Here is a 16,605-nt window from a genome sequence, read left to right as displayed (position 1 = left end):
GATTCCTATCGTGAGTTGCCCAGCATTTTGTGATGCTCACACACCCCTAAACAGATTTCCTCACTAGATAATGCTGTGCTTGGGTTTTTTAAGCAGCATTCCCTGAGTTTGGGTTATGACAAGAAAGATAGAATGCACATATTATTTTGTCACAAGTCGATTTGGGGTGTAAGCTTCCTATTTCAGTCTTGAGAAGCTCCAGTGACAATTGGAAAAGCATCTTTTGTGTTCTAGAATGTCTGGCAGGTTGTTGAGACCTTTAACTAGGGGACAGGTCAAACAGGAAGGCGCTTGAGCTCAGAGATGCTCTGCCTGGTGAGGCTTTAATTATTGATTTAAGGGAACAGGTAGTTTGGTGTGATTAAAATCTATTTGCAATGCCAACTTCATGATTAAGCAAAAAGCAGTGGAGGAATGCACATGGGAATAATGTGTGTTTTGATATCTTCTGTTCGCTGGTGTGAGTGCTTAATGCTTTGTAAGAAGTGTGTAAAGTTATTTTTTGTGGCGTCTGACTCACTGAGGGAAGAGCTGTGTGTGTGGATCTCAGAGGCACAGCTGTGAGATTGCTGCTTGCAAGGAACTTGAAATGTCATTTCCCTTGTCGTACATTTCTGGGCTCGTTCAGTCCATTTTAACTGTATTTCCTCATCACACCTGAATGGATTTCAAAGCAAACACCCCAAATTGCTTCATGGAGAATTTTTGTTTTGCTTTTTTCCTGTGCAACACGTTCTAACAAATATAAGAACAGGGAGGTTGAGAGCAGCTTCTCACACTGCAGTGGAGTGTGTGGAAAAAGAAAAGCCTTTTCCTTCAGGCACATCGCCACCTAGCAACCCTCAACTCGAATTTGCCCTTTTCTTAGGGAAAGAAAAAAGGTAAACCTCGTTTTAAAATGTTCTTGCTTTATTCCTCCACCTCCTCCTTGGTGTGCATTGAGGTTTTCAGTAGGTGCCTGTCTAACCTGAGGAGCTGCAGCTGATAATTATCTGCTCAAAAGTGGAATTATGCTGAGCAGCACTGTGTGGCCACTCAGGCATATCAGAGTGGGTCTCCTGTCTGGAAATAGTACTTTTTTTCTCTCAGTTGCAGAACTGGCTGAACTGTTTCAACAGTTGCTCTCTGCCGATGATCTTCATGGGTGGAATTTCAGTTGTCTCCCATCTGTGGGGTTGATTCTCAGCCAGTGGTGCCCATTTTCCCCCTGGAAGAGGTTGTGGAGTGCAGGCACCAAAGGCATTTTATTTTCTCAGGCTCTTCAGCACTGTGAGAGAGGAGAGGGAGGAGAGGGTCGAGGAGGGCAGAGAAAAGGCAAAGAGAAAAGCAGCTCCCTCTATGTTTGTAAAACATACTAAAGCAGCTCAGTCCAGGTTCAAATGCTCTAAACCCCGCATAACCTCTCACTGTCAAATCTGGTATCACAGACTTGATGTATTAAGGATTTTTTCCAGGTGAACGAAATGATATACAGTCGTAAGGATTTATTTTATATCAAGTCCTGTTATTGACAGTGGTGATCTACCCGCTCTTTTTGCTTTCCTTACTTTGCTTTTTGTGCCTTCTGAGGTGGTGAGGCATCGCTGTGTGCAGACTGAATTTGCTTTCTGTGTTGAAGTGAAGCAGATCCCTGAAGAGGCTGAAGCCTCTCCCGTGCTCTGCGGGATAATTAGAATAAAATCCCGTGTAAATCCCCCCGGAGCCCGTGGCTTTCCCGTTACCTCTAGAGGCTGCTGTTGTGTTAAAGTTCAGTGGGCTCACGCCGGATCCCAGAGCTGGGATTCACTGCCAGGGGCAGGGAGTGTGCAATCCGAGAGGAAATACTCCAGACAATGAGAGGCAGAGATGCCTCAGCTCCGTGTTTGCAGCTAGCAGGATGGAGAAGGAACAGATGAAAACCAGCTTTTTTTTTCCTGGCCCACTGATGCGCTGATTATTGGTTTCATTTCAGTGGAAGATCTCTCAGACCGAGGAGCAGCAATCTGACTTGAGAATTTGCTGACAGGAACCAAGTACTTAACTCTGACCCTGACAGTATTTGAGGTTAACGTCTGCTGAGCTTGGATTTGTTGAGCTGATAAAATTTTCTTTCAAAGAAAGTTTTCCTAAGAACGGATTCAGGGTTTAAAATGCAATGCAAGAGATAAGTTTACATTGATAATTCCCCCCACGCTCTTTCACTAGGCACTGCCTTGTTTTCAGCATAGATATTTTAATGTAGAAGTTCAAAAGGCTCTCGGTGTTTGGTGCAGTTTATTATTATTTATTGTGAAGCATGTTCATTATACAACATTTGACAAGTCCAATCAGAGTTTGTACTGAAATGCTGAAAGCCATTCACCTAACAGGGATCATTACTGCCTAAAATCTGCACACCAGTGACTACTGCTGTAATAAGGAATTAACTCCTTTATTAGTGTCTGGACAGCGCTCCTGAGTAGTCAGTGGTTTGTGGACAACACCCAACCACTTTTCCAAACAGCTTGAAGAAATATGAAACTTTGCATATAGAGAATTCAAATTGGAGTTGTAATGCCCCTGTGCGCCCCTGTCTTGTAGAGCACTGCTCTAAAGGAGTTTAAATAGTGTTTTCTTCCTCATCACCTGCACCTCCCACAAAAAATTTAAGTACTTTAAAGTGAAAGAATTGAATATTTATCTTCTTGTCCTTCCCAAGCGCCCAATAAATGTGTTGCATTCATGTGAATTCAGGGACGCTATGTTAAAAACTTTAAATATCAAAACATTGTCCCCAAAATGGGTGAGCAACTTGCATTTCACGCTGAAGAAACGTGCCTCTCTTTTTTTAATGTTGTAGGTGTGGATTTTTATTGCTGTTTATATCTTAGAGGGCTCAGATTTCTCTTGATGTCTTTATTAGATGACTGCTTTAATTTGATGGATTGGTGTGGAATATCTCTGAGTATGCACAATGTGCAAAACTTCTCATGTCCTGCTTAAAAATCACCATACGCTACTCTTTATTAAAGATACTTCTCTTTCTGGAAAATATCATGGGCTTGTTTTGGTCTATGTGGTTGCAACTTTTCCAAAACAACTGCAACTTTTTATTAGATACCATTCAAGAAATGTGTTGCTATCTCAGCATTGTGTATCTGAAGGGAGGAGAAACCTTTTTTTATGTTCTAGGCAATCTTCCTTAGATTATTGAGTAGACACCAGCAGTAAATTTAAACTGCCTGTTCGTACTGAAATACCCAGCGCGTTTAAGCTGTAACTCTCAAAATGCCATCACAAAGTGTCACTCTGTGAGCTGCCTCTGCCTTGTCATCCCTTCCCCTTCTCTAGCAGACGGGAGAAGTTCTCAGGGTGGGAATTAAAGTGTTTCGCTGGTTCTGCCCGTGTGTCTGTCATGAAGATTCCCTATCCCAGACGGGCAGGGATGAGCTGTGCTCCAAGCTGAAGAGGGCACTGTGAAAATTCGGATTCCATTAGCTTTCCTCATTTCTCTTTTCACGTCAGCCCGAGACTTGGGGTGCTGCTCAGCCGCAGGAAATGCAAACCGGTGCCCATCAGGTTGGCACATGCTGCCACCCGCCCAGATGTTCTGCCCTCGCAGGATGCGCCGCACACATCTGTGCGGGCAGCTCTGTGCTCCGGGTTGGGGCTGCAGAGGGGCAGCCCACATCCCGAGATCAGAGAGCTGCAGCAGCACCAGTCTCCATCATCTCTGTCATCTCAGCCGGCAGCTGCTAAAGATCCAGAGCCCGGAATGTTTAACCACTAATAGCCCTTAAAAAATCCGATCTGGCTGTGCCCTGATGGAATTGTAGCAATGCGTGCGATGCCTGTTGATGCGCAGTGTGAGAAACATGTTTAAACTATTTATATATGAACTGTACACGCGGGGAAATGGCCACTACCTCACGCCTTTTATTTTAATTGTCTCTCTCATTCCTGTGATTCCATTTATCATTCCTGTGATGCCATGCCGTGATTCCGTGTCTGCTGTTGCCGCAGAACCGCATTGCTTCTCGCTGTAAGGCGCTGAGGCCGTGCTGGGGAGCGAAGGGAGGCAGAATTCGTTTTAACAGAAGGAGGGCACCCTCCCCTTCCCCCGAGCCGCCGCGCTGCCGCCCGTGCCCGGAGGAGGCCCCTCAGCGCCGCTTCCTCCCCTCGCAGCCGCCGCCGCCTCCTCCTCCCTCCGCTGTTTCCTGTGCGAGCGGCTCTGACGCGGCCGTGCCCTCCCTCCTTCCCTGGTTCCCTCCTTCCCTGGCTCCCCGCCGCCGCCCCCCGCTCCCTGCCGGGCCGCTCCGGAGCACAAAGCAGCCCCGGCCGCCGGCAGCGCCTGCGCGGGGCGGGCCGGGCTCTGAGAGCAGCGGGCTGGGAGCGGGGCCCGGCGGGCAGTGCCGGGCACTGCCGCTGTCAGCGCCGGCGCTCGCAGCGGGCTGTGCCCTCCTCCCTGCCTGCCCTGCCCCGCCGCCTTTCGCTTTGCTTTTACGCTCTTATTTTTAATTTTTTTTTTTTTTTTTAAACTTGGAAGAACCATTGGGAAGCCCCCGCACGCCTTCCCCCGCGTACCGCAGCGCGTTCCCCTCGCGTTCCCCGGGCTGTCGGAGCCCGCTCCCCCTTCCCGACCCGCTCCAGGCTGGGCCTCTGCCGGGGTTTGGAAGCCGGGAGCGCCTCGGCACCGTCTGCCTTCCCCTCCCGGAGCCGCTCCTCTTCGCCAGCCCGATAAATGCTGTTTATGAGGATGGACCTGTTGAACTACCAGTACTTGGACAAGATGAACAACAATATCGGCATCCTGTGCTACGAAGGTAATAGTGCCTCGCCGCGGGAAATCAGTGGTGCCCTCGCACGGGGAGGGAATGGATCCCTCGATCCCTCGCATGGGAGGGATGGATCCTTCTCCGAGCACTGCTCGCTGCTGTTTGTCAGCGGGGATGTTTTTGGAGATCGCCGCTGCGGGACGCCCCACGGGCTGTTGTCAGAGCTTTGTTTCAGGGCAGGGATTTCTTTCTTTCCATGTGATTTTTTAAATTTTTTTTTTCTTCTTTTTTTTCCTGACAAGCCTCGTTTTCAGCGCCAGGTTTCCTTTCCCTCGCCGGCGGCGCTGCTGGCACTAAAGGCTGGGGGGCGGGCGGGGGCTTGTCCGTCCGGGGTTTGTAAGATGGGGTTTGTCCGCCTGGGGTTTGTCCATCTCTCCCGGCGCCGCGGGGCTGGGTCGCGGCCGGACACGCGTGGGCCCGACCCGGCCGCTGCCGGAGCCGAGTGTCCGGCGTGTCCCCCGTGTCCCCGCGGGGCCGCGGCCATTGTCCGGTGTCCGGCGTGTCCCCCGTGTCCCCGCGGGGCCGCGGCCATTGTCCGGTGTCCGCCGTGTCCCCCGTGTCCCCGCGGGGCCGTGGCCATTGTCCGGCCCCTAGCGCCGCCCCAGGGATTACACAAGGCCCGTTGTGTCCGGCGGGGCTCCGCGCTGTCCGGCGGGGCTGGGGCTCGCTGCCCTCACCCTGTCAGCCCTCACAGCCCCGCTGGGAAGGTGCCTGAGGTATCAGGGCAGAATCAGTTCGTGAATCTCCGCGGAGTTTTCTCTACGTGCGGCTGCGAGAAGCGGTTATGGCTTGGCTTTGCCTGGAGAGAAAGGCACCACTGAGCTAATTCGGCTTGGCAGCGGGGCTGCTTTTGCTGTAGCCATACACAAGCGCCGTGAAAAGCTGCTTCTTTTTTTTTTTTTTTTTCTGATTCAGCAGGAACGTTTTCCATGTTCGTTCGGAAAATAAAGTTACTGGAGTTGTCAGGAAAGAAACAATGAGGAGCGTACACGGCCCAAGGAGATTATCTGTTCACACTGCTCACAAAAAGGCTGGGCCAGAACACAGGCAGCTGAATCTCACTTTGGAAATTACAGTCTTTTCTATCCCTGAACCAGCATGGCCATATTCCTGCCCTTCAGGAAGTGGAGGGGCTCCCTGTTGTACTGTTAATATCTTTGTTTCTCCTCCTTTCCTGCTTTTTCTTTCCTCTACGTACAAATATGTATATATTCATTTGGATAAAGCTATTTTACAGAAGATTGAGCTAAATGATACAGAGCTGGGGTTCCATGGACTTTTCCCAACTTTTTTCTTAACCCATGCTTTCTTTGTTAGAGCAAGAAAACTTGTTTAAAAGAAAACAAAAGAAAAACAACTTTCAGGATCCTTTAACTTTTTCACTGCTCTCTGTAGTCATTAGTGTTTTCTTTGGAAGCAGTTGATAACTTCTGATGAAGTTGATGATTTCTGACGAAGACCATGGAATTTTGTGCAAAGCTTTACTTATGTAATACAACTTTCTGAGTGTTTTGTTGACTAAATTTAGTTGCTCTGTAGTTTTGGCTCATTAGTTCAATTCGTTGTAATTATGCTTAATATTTATGGAAGATTTCTTTCCAGCCCCCTTTTTATTCCCCATGCTCTTCTCCAGTAATTGTTATTTAATCAGATCTTAGCTTTAATAGTTCAAAAGCAAAAGAACAGCTTAAGGAATATACTCTACTGGAGCAGTTTTTGTTTAGGTTAAACATCTGTTGCTATTTTCCTTATTCTGGAAGTTAACATTTTTAACACTAAAATAAACACACACAAAATGAAGAGAAGAAAAGCAAAACTTCAGTGGTGTTTATAGTGAGGTGTTTATATCCCAATGGTTTCAAAAGTGTAAACACTGGCAACATCTGCTCTGAACTCAAAGGGTGTTTTAGAGATGCCTACAGATCTTCCAGGCCTCTGCCATCGTATTTATTTTATAAGTGAGTTGTGTCAGAGGTGATGGATCTTGTCTTTCCAGGGATATTGTTGCAGTAGTAACTATACTGACAACAAAATGCCCTTTCAAACTCAATTAATTGGGATTTATTGAAGGCCACACTTGAACTGCTTATAAATTGATGCCTTCCTGAAAAGTACTTCTGAAGATGTAGGATCAGATACAAATACATTGTGTGGTGGGAAAACAGGTTTGAAATTTCAGGGGAAAGAATGATGGGCCTACCAGCCTCAAGAAATAGATGGATTCCTTGTTCCTTCACATTCTCTCTTGAAGCATTTGTTTTTGGTTTTTGAGATGTTTTCTGTGCTGGTGAGGTATGTTGGTGTGTCTTATGAAGTTTATTGGTGGTTCTACTCTTCTGGCACTGGAATTGTTGGATTTGCAACAGCCTGTGGATCAGAGATGTGTTGACAACTAAGAAATAGGAAAAGTTCCTCCGCTGTGTGCATGTGGCAACCCTTTAGTTCGACATGGAGCAGAGGAGTGTAATTTGCATCCTGAGAGGTGTCCTGCTTTTTCTTGCCCAGCGAGAGTCACAGATAACAATTTGTTATATGTGAGCTCCAGGCTGCTGAGTTAATGCCAGCCCTGGAGAGCCTTCCCTGGCTGGGAGGGGCAGGAACCTCCCAAGAACCTCGGATGTGTCTTCATCTGCTCCTAAATTGTGCCATTCATGGTCACACTCCAGCCATGGAGATTCCAGCAAGGAAATATTGTCCAGGTGCTGTTTGCTTCATTAAACACATCTCTGCTTTTGGCCTCCTCTCTGGGGGAAGAGAAGAAATGGTGATGACATCGATGTGGGCAGAAAAGTGTCCTGCTGGGGCTGGGCTGGGAATGGGAGAGCTGGAAGTTCTCCCATTAGCTGTTCCAAAGTGAGGCTGTGCTGCAGGTTTAGCTCTGCAGGTGAAACCTCACCCGAGGTTGGCTGTTTTCTCAAACATGGGATGAATTCTTTTATTTTTTGTTGTGAGGTTGGTGAACCACTGGCACCAGTTCTCCTGAGGGGCTGTGGAGTCTCCACCTTTTGAGATACTCAAATCCCACCTGGAGCCCTGAGCATCCCCACCCTGCCTGAGGCTGGTTTTGAGCAGGAGGTTTCTGAATGACCTCTAAAGGTGCCTTTGTGGCCTCTTGCAAATTTCTGCACACTCAGATAGTTAAAACAGCCACAGCCAGGAAAAGGATTATAACCAGAAATGTAGGGAAAGAGTTTTAGAAAGGAGGTTTGTAACTCTGAAGCACAGGACAAAGCCATTTCCTTTCCTCAAGGTTGTTTGTTTTACACTGATTATTTGAGTCCTTCAGGGGGTTTTCTTAATCTAATTACTAGCTTTGAGGCCCCATGATGCTCCATGGTGATCTCAAATCCAGCTGATGCTTTTGGAGGAAAATCTGACTTTTAATAAGTTGGTGGGGTTTTTTTAACAAGTTGCATAAAAAAGACATTTGAGTTTTGTCTCCCTCTCCAGTGAAAGAAAAATTTTAAATCATTCAAATGGGAATGCTTGGTCCTCACCAATGGAAAATGACAATTATATTAGTGATGATCAACCATTTCAAGCAATTTACTGTAATAGTTGTGGTGCAATAGGAAAGAAAAGAAGAAATAATTAGAGAATTGTTGCCTTGGCATCTGGATGCTCATCTTTAGCGTGAATACATCTGATATCCTCCTTCTAAACATTTGCTGCCAGTGATTGACAATGGCCAGTTTAATGAGTGGTGCTTTCAGATCATTGTTTTCTCCCCAGTGAGCTCCTGGGAGCCCTGGCTGAGGTGCAGAGGCCAAGGGAGCAGCACCACTCTGAGGCAGGCTGGCATTCCCAGCGCTTCCTATCAAACGACGGCCACTTGATCCGGGCAGGTGTGCAGGGCTGCAACATCTGCAGCTTGTTTTGTGGTGGAAACTCACTTAACTCCAGCTCAGTATTCCTTCTCAGCCCGGTGTGTGAGGTAATGGAGTGCTCAGTTAAACAAAACAGAGCACAGGTAATGCTGCTCTTTGACTCCAGGGCTGGCCAGCGAGTTTTGGCTCCTGGTTTCCCACGGAATATGCATGAGGAGGTGCAGTCTCCAGGCAGATTCATTTCATTCTGTTTATCACAGATGGTGGTGTGTTGGAAGGCAGATTTCTGCCTTCCTTCCTCTCTCTCTCCCAGTTTCAGATACTCTGGGTTATTGCTGCATTCTCAGGGCTGGAACTGCTGTGCAGTATAAAGGTATAAAGAAATGCAATAAGATGCTAAGAAATCCCCCAGGCATGTTACTTGGAGCACTCAAAATAGTTATGCAGAGTTCTCTGGATAGTCCAGAAGACTGGGATTTTTATTTATTTATTTATTTAAAAATGAAGAAAATTGGATCCAGATTTCTAGCAAAACCCCTCTTTGGTTTCAGGACAGCTTTCATTAGTTAGTGGCATATTACATAATTATTCCATTGACTTCCTGTAAGGCTGGAGCATCCCTTGGCTTGCAGAGCTGGGTGTCATCTCGGGGCACTGCAAGGCATCCTGAAAATGTGTCTGTCTTCCCCAAAAGGCCGCTTCAGATGTTTGCTATCACAGATGCTGCTAACTTCATTTGGTTTTTAAAGAAATGCAACGTGTTTTCTTAAATTCTAAAGAAGAGTTTCCATCAGCTTTCACTGCTGACCTTGCATTTTTCTCTTTCTCTAATATCAGTTTCTCCTGTTAACTGCAAAGTTTGGGTTCGTTTCTAAATATGTAAAATGCCTAAAACATTGTTCTTCTGCTAAGAATTGGATAAGAATATCCTTTACGGCAAATCAGGTGTTCTTATTTGTAGTGCAGTGTAAAATTTCTGTTCAAAGCCATGCAAATTAAGATGCACCTACAGAACGGTTCCCCATTTATAGAACGTTCTGTGGGTTTTCCATTTTCAGTCTCTTTCATCTTCAGTAAAGAAACAAAGAGCCCCGGCTTCACCGTTGGGCTTTCCTTGCTCATTTCCTCCTAGCACGAAGTTGGGAATATCCTCTTCAGGACTGACATCAAAATTCGGTTTGTTCTCCTTGTTCATCAAAGGCAGGATAGATTTAGGTCATAGTTTAACTTTTTTTTTTTTTTCCCCCCCCTGGAGTTCTGTTTTTCTCACCCTAGATGCTAGTTCAGCATTTGTACTGAGAACTCAAACAAGGAAATTAAAACCCCAAATATAATAGAGTGTTATCCCACAGCTTTCTGTAGATAAGATAGGCAGCGTATTTTTTTTCCTGAGATAAAAGGTAGTGAGGTTTGTAGCAGTAAGTTGAATTCTCTGTTAATGAGCAATTTGCTTAAAGGCTGTAACTTGTTACTCACAAGTCAAATTTGTTACAGTGCCAGGTCTCTTTGGATATAAATCCAGGGATTTTAGGAGACATTGAAAGAGCTTAAATTGCTCCAGAGTCTGAACAATGCACTGCATTGTATGGAGAGCTGTTAGAGAAGAAATAAAGCTTAAACAACAGTCTTCATTGTGTGGCATCTAAAATTATGAATGAAAAAGTTCATCCATATGTATTGGCTTTGCCTTTCTAAAATATCTGCTTTGCATGAAAATAGTTGTCTATTAATTTCTTCTTGAGGTTTAATACAGATGGGCCTTTATATTTGATTTTGGCTGAATAGACTACAGAGTTTGAACATGCTGCATGCAGACTGAGTGCCAAGCAATTCAGCAAAGTTGTTTACACTAACAATAATCCAGCAGGACAGAGCCTATAATTTCTCACTGATAATAGTGTGAGGTAGCGGTGAACACAAGTTCCTGCAGAAGTGTTTACAAAAATGGCTTTATACTTCCTCAGCGTTAAAGAACCGTGAGGGCTTTGGGGTTGAATTCTTTCTTTAAAGCCAGCCGGTTTTTCCTGCAGCCTGGATCATCCTCCTGGAAACTGCTCTCCAGATCAGCACGGATAGCTGCACACACAGGGGCATTGTTTGTCCCTGCCTTTGGGGATAGCTGTGGGACGAGGCTGGGGGCAGGAGCAGACACCACCAGGCTCCCTTTGGATTTCCTGGGGGCAGATTGCCCCTGGTGCTTCATCTCACAGCTTTTTTAGATGTTCTCATTCATTCTCAGCCTGGCCCTTCAAGTGGGCTCAGCGGTGAGTGGAGCTCAGGGAGCACTGGTGTGTGTCCTGGGAGGGATGGGGGGAGATGGATCCTCCAGGGCACTGAACAGGCAGTTGAGCTCTTAATTAGGGTTATCTCTGCCCACTTGTAAACCTCCTGTCACAGATGGATGGAGCTGGAAGAGGTTTGGTCTTAATGGCAGGAGTAGCTGGCACTGATTGTAGGGTTAGGCGAGCTTGGGGGACTTCAGTTCAGAGAATCACCGAATATCCTGAGCTGGAAGGGGCACACAGAGATCGTGGATCCAACTCCTATTCCTGCACAGACACCCCAATAATCCCACCCTGGGCGTCCCTGGGAGCTCCTGGAGCTCTGGCAGCCTCCAGGCCGTGCCCACTCCCTGGGGAGCCTGGGCAGTGCCCAGCACCCTCTGGGCTAGAACCTTTCCCTAATATCCAACCTAACCCTCCCCTGATGCAATTTGAGGCCATTCCCTTAGAAAAGGTCATTCCTTGTTAAGAAATAATCTCAGTACAGCTTCTTGTGCAACCTTGGTGAAGTTGAGCGCCACTGGCACCACCACAGCATTGGTTCCAGCCAAAGAAAAAGTCACCCGGAAATCTCGGTGAGGTGATGGGACTTCATCAAAGATCTTGAGATCCAGTTTTAATAGGAATGGCAGTCTCAGGGTGATGTGAGTGGTGGGGACAAAACTGAAACTGAGGTTGGAATCATTCCTTATCTAAGTTTCACAGCACTGGCTGGTAGCAGATTTTTTTTTTTAAACAAGAGTTTAGAATGTTTCCTTGCCTAAATTTTATGGCACTGTGTGGTCGCAGCTTTTTTTAAGTAACACTTTATTTCCTTTTCTTTTAAACTTGATTGTTGCTAGGGCTAAAAGCAAGAACTTGTTAAGTGTAGTAGCACTTGGTGCAGTCCAGCTTTTCCCCCCAAAAATGTTGTGTGATGCTTTGTGCCTCATTTTGGTTTTGGAGAAAAAGCTCATCCACAAGTGGTGGTCATGGACAGAAGTAGGTAATATCTGGGATAAAGTGGAATGTTACAGCCTTGGTGGCACACAGGGAGGAAGGGAAGTTGCCTTCAGCAGGCTGGTGCCAGCTCAGTTGCCTCACAAAACCTGTGGCTCTTGTCCTTTCCTAATTCCCATTGTTACAAGAGTGTCTGATTATTTAAAGACATGTTCCTTTTCACTCCTCATCACTTCGGAGTGTTCCCTGTCAGCTGTGAGAACCGGGCATTGTAGTGTGTAACTCTCCTCCTACTCTTCCAAATGTTGCTAGCTGTTTCCAGGAAATATATTTGCTCTCCCAGGGAAAGTTTGGAACCAGTTGTGTTTAAAAAGCAGTAGTTTTTCCTGGAAACCCATTTGACAGGGCAGGCAGCACTGCATTTTCCTGCTTTGTGAGGCTTAATATTTCTTTCTCAGCATGCAGAAATAGGTTGGTTTTTTTTGCCTACTGTAGGAATAGCGCTGTTGGATGGGAATACAAACCGATTTGGAACATTCATTGTGTTTTGTTGTAACTCAAAATCCCAGAACAGCCGATTGGCAATACCCTTTGTAGTTACAACCTACAAAGTGCCCAGCCCAGTCAGCTTTTGCGTGAGAAGAGTGAAACCCAAAGCTGCCATATGGATCTTTTTGAGTAGCTGTTGTTCTTTTTGGAATGAGCAGGGATTTACTTCTTTTGCAGTTGGTATCAGCACACTGTGCTTGCACTTTAGAGATGGTATTGAGACTTCCAGTTTAGTTCTTTAATTGCTAATTTTAGTAGGTCTCTCTTCTAAAAGTAAATTAAGATATTTGTGACAGTGGCAGGTTTGGACACTTTCAGAGCAGAACCTTTTGGGAAAATTGTCGTTTCTTGGTTCCAGATTACAACATTGGAGTTGTTTTCTGTGATGCTCTGCTGATTATAATTAAATGTCCCTGTAAAGAAAATTAAAGTTGTCCAGGCAAAAGGAAACTATTTCTATGAATCTCAATGATCTAGGAAGATCAGTAAATGCCACACAAGAGCAAGCCAAGGAAAATAGGACTGTTTAGTTGTTCTGTTTATATTCTTTGGAAAGCAACATCTTCTAAAGCAGCTCGACAGGAACTGCTCTTACATAGAGAAAAAGAAGTTGACAAAACTGTGGCCCCTCCTTTGTGGTGCTTTTATCCAGAACACATGAAATGAAGACAGGCTGAGGGAAGTGCTGTATGATTCACGTAGGACAAGTCTGAACTTGGCCAGTTCCTTGGATTTAGTATAAATATTTATGGCATTGAAGGGGAATTTTTTAAATTTTTTTTTTTAATATTCTTCCTTATGCCCGGATCTTTTTGAGATGTCCTCCTCAGACATCTGGTGTGCACTGGTGCTTGTTTAACCCCCACCCTGCAGTTTTCCTGCTGTGGCATCACGGAGCTCTCGCAGCCACTCTGTGGTTGGCGTGAATTAAATCTCCTCGGGCCAGCTGGGGCAATGCTGACGTGCACACTTTTCCTGCTGAAAGCTCCAAACCCAGAGGTGAACACTCTGCTCTTGTCCTGCTGCAGGCATTACACTGAGCTATTTACCAAAGGTGGCAAAAATAGGAATTCCAGCATTAGCATGGATGTTTACAGAGCCTTGGCTGGGTTCTCGATCTTTGAAAATGCTTCTCTCACTAATGTTACATAACACAGGTATTTAACTCAGCTCATCGCAAAAAAAAAAAGTTTAAAAAAATTATCTTTCTTTAAAAACTCTTAAAAGTCCAAATATCTAAGGCTGTGACTGCTTTGAGGTACATTATGTTTGCCTTAACAGATAATCTGTGGATGTTCTGAGTTTTTCTTTGTGGTACAGTAAATTGAACACTACCCTGTTGGAGTTCAAGTGTTTCTCAATTGCTGCATTTAACAAGTATGACAACAAACATTTTAATGCTCGCATTTGCATATATTTTTAATCCTCTCTGCAGAATCCTTGCTCTCACCGAAGCCCAGTTAATTCAACTTTCAGCCAGCCCTGTGAAATAAACAACGAATGTTATCCTTATTTCCAGCAGGGGATAAAGAGCTATAACTGGTTGAAGTCTGGGATCAAGCTGACAGCAGCGTTCCAAGTGCCTCAACTGGAATATTTTGCCACAGCTGCTAAACCTTACTGTGACCTCTTATTAAAGAAAATTGCTTTTACCTGTTTGAGATGTTCAAATAAAATATGTCATGAATCAGCTAAGCAGGTAAAAACAGTGATTCTTGGACTGATGCTGTATGGGCTTGATCTTTACTTTGTGCTCAGCAGTCATGGAGGGGGAACAGGAGCTTTTGGATCAAAATATTGTGATTTTGGTCCCTCTGTAGTGGAGCCCAACCAAAGTGAGGTGATGGAATCTCCTTCAATGGATGTAGTTGAGTCTTTTTAGCTGAGAAAAGGACTAAGGCCTTGCAGACAATGCTGGGAAGAATTTGAAGTTCCCCTGTCTGAGCCACAGGATGTCCCCAGGTCTGTTCCTTTAGATCAGAGCCTGCTGAGTTGGATAGAAGGAATGTGCCCACAGATGCTGGCAGTTAATTTTAATATTCTCTTTGCAGGATGAGTTGGGATCAGGGACTTAATGAAATAGCAGTCCAGCTGTGCTTGTGCAGTGCAAGCCAGGCTGAGCCCATTTCTGACCTGAAGCAGGGCTTCCAAACCTTTTAATTAATAATGCAGAGTCTCACTGCCCCCAGCATTGCTGTTTGGTTCCATTAAAAACTTCACAGTTAATACAATCCCTGCTTAATTATGGGGTGGAACATCTTAAATATGTGATAAGGGGGTAGAGATCTGCAAAAATGTTTTTGGGTGAGATGGGGAAGGATTTAACAGGTGATTCACTGGGAATTATATCAATAGTAATGCAGTGAGAGGTTTGATTTCTGGCTCCTGTGGGGATACTGTGATGTGAGTGGTGGGTCACAAACACACAGCTGGCCTATTTTTGTTACCTTTGTTTTACCAACACATCTTCACTTCCCTGTCTTTTCTGGGCTGTGTCAGGATCAAGTTGCTTCTGAAATAAAGCTGCTTCAAGTTGCAGCTGTGAAATAAATAGAGAAGGAGCCTGGAGTTGTTTTCAAAAGGGAGATTCAGATAAGGTCTTGTAGGTATAGGGCAGAAAGACACAGCCTAATTAAAGGTTTTGAGCAGCAGAGTGTAACTTCAGTGCCACTCACCCCTTCCAACCCCATGACTGTCAAGATAACTTCAAAAATAAGAACCTCTGCTTGTTCTTGTTTTTCCAAGAGTTCTGGAAAACCTGTCCTCAATGCCCAGAAAACTGTGAGAAAGGCTGCCCAGGCAGCATGTAATTTCTTGGTAGCAAACACAATCCCTCCCTCTATCTGCCCTGCCTTGGCTTCCCCTTGGAGAGAACATTGATTTGAAGTGAACCCTGCAACTTGGCCCCACAAACCACCCCCTGGTTGTGAAATAAACAGCGGGACTCTGAGCTGGGCAGTGCTGCCATCCATCCCTGGCACCCTTTTATCCCTGGGACAGCCTCCAGCAATCCCAGCGCTGCTGCTGGGCTGGGTGGGAGTGCTTGAATTCACATCCACCACCTTCAGTCCTTCTGGGCAGGAATTCATTCTCTGCTACCAACTTTTCCACAGCTAAACCTCAGAGTGGAGCAACAGTTTCAAAGCTTTTGTGCTCTCTGGTTCCCTAAAATTTTCCTGTTCCTTTCTTCATAGCCATTTTCTTTTTTCCCAGTAAAATTAATTTAATTGTTTGTAGTGAACCCAGGATTAAAAATTGCTCTCTCAGAGGAACGGATTTTGTTTTATCTTTTTCCTTAGTGGTGCCGTGTGCCTGTTTGTTTTGGAAGACAGTGCTGTCAGGAACAACGGTGATATTTTAGCTTTTGTGTGTTTCTTTATACCAGCACCCATAACCCTGGAGAAATTATATGGAATCCTCTCCTCTGAATCTCATGAGCTGCAGTTTTCTCTGGCCTCTTCTAGAAGCCTTCACAAGTTCTTTGTTGTTAAAACACTGCAGGAGAGCAGCATCTGAGGGAGTGTTGAGTTGTCTCTCAGAATAATACAAATCCAGATGACTGAAGGATGTTGTTATAATATAATATCCTATATTATGCACTCTACGGGGCTTGTGCTGAGCTGAATTTGCTTTATTGTGCTGTCTGAGGCAGTGGCCGGCCCCGTCTCTGCCTCAGCACAGCCCAGCACATGAGGAAGGGGCAGGCTGGCACGTCCTGCTCATTCTCCGTGGCCAGAGCGTGCTCAAAAGCCCATCCTGTTTCCCTCTGCAAGGCTCCCGTGGTTTGCTGAGGATTCCCAATGTTCCACCGCCCTGTGCAGTTGTCGCTGCTCCCTCGCTCTCCCTCTGCACAAGGGATTTTGGAGCCCGTCCTGAAGGACAAAGGGATGTTGTTCTCCACAATGGATTCTTTGTGGGAGATGGGTTGGGATTGTTCTGCTGCTCAGCGGATTAAAATCTTGGATGTTGTGTCCGGCTTGGCTGGAGCGGCTCAGTGTCCCTCGTGTGGGAGACCATGAGGCTGCACATCAGGTAGCAAAACCAAAGTGGAAATCCAACTTTTTCCTGTGTTTGTGGTGCCAAATGTGATTTTTTTTCTCATTTCACTGTGGTTTAGGGAGAGAATTTGGTCACTTGGGTGCAAGTCCCAGGGATTCCCTCAGGATCTTGCACAGTGCCCTGAACGGTGACCCTGCTTTATTCCAGATCCATCCC

General features: G+C 45.7%; 1 protein-coding gene across 2 annotated transcripts in view; it reads left to right on the top strand.

Annotated features, from left to right (window-relative positions):
- The window catches only part of VGLL4 (vestigial like family member 4), a 71,151-nt gene that overhangs the window by 25,992 nt on the left and 28,554 nt on the right, over positions 1-16,605 (top strand). The window contains exon 1 of one of the 2 annotated variants that reach the window (XM_040076561.2): positions 4,363-4,781. The exons of the other annotated variant lie outside the window; for it this stretch is intronic. Coding sequence (XP_039932495.1) covers positions 4,700-4,781 — 82 coding nt within the window. The 5' untranslated portion in view covers positions 4,363-4,699. Of the gene's footprint in view, positions 1-4,362; positions 4,782-16,605 lie in introns of those variants that run through there. 2 annotated transcript variants of the gene reach the window in all.

This window comes from Hirundo rustica, chromosome 12 (assembly GCF_015227805.2).
Source record: "Hirundo rustica isolate bHirRus1 chromosome 12, bHirRus1.pri.v3, whole genome shotgun sequence".
Classification (NCBI taxonomy): domain Eukaryota; kingdom Metazoa; phylum Chordata; class Aves; order Passeriformes; family Hirundinidae; genus Hirundo; species Hirundo rustica.
This window is presented reverse-complemented; position numbering and strand designations above follow the sequence as displayed.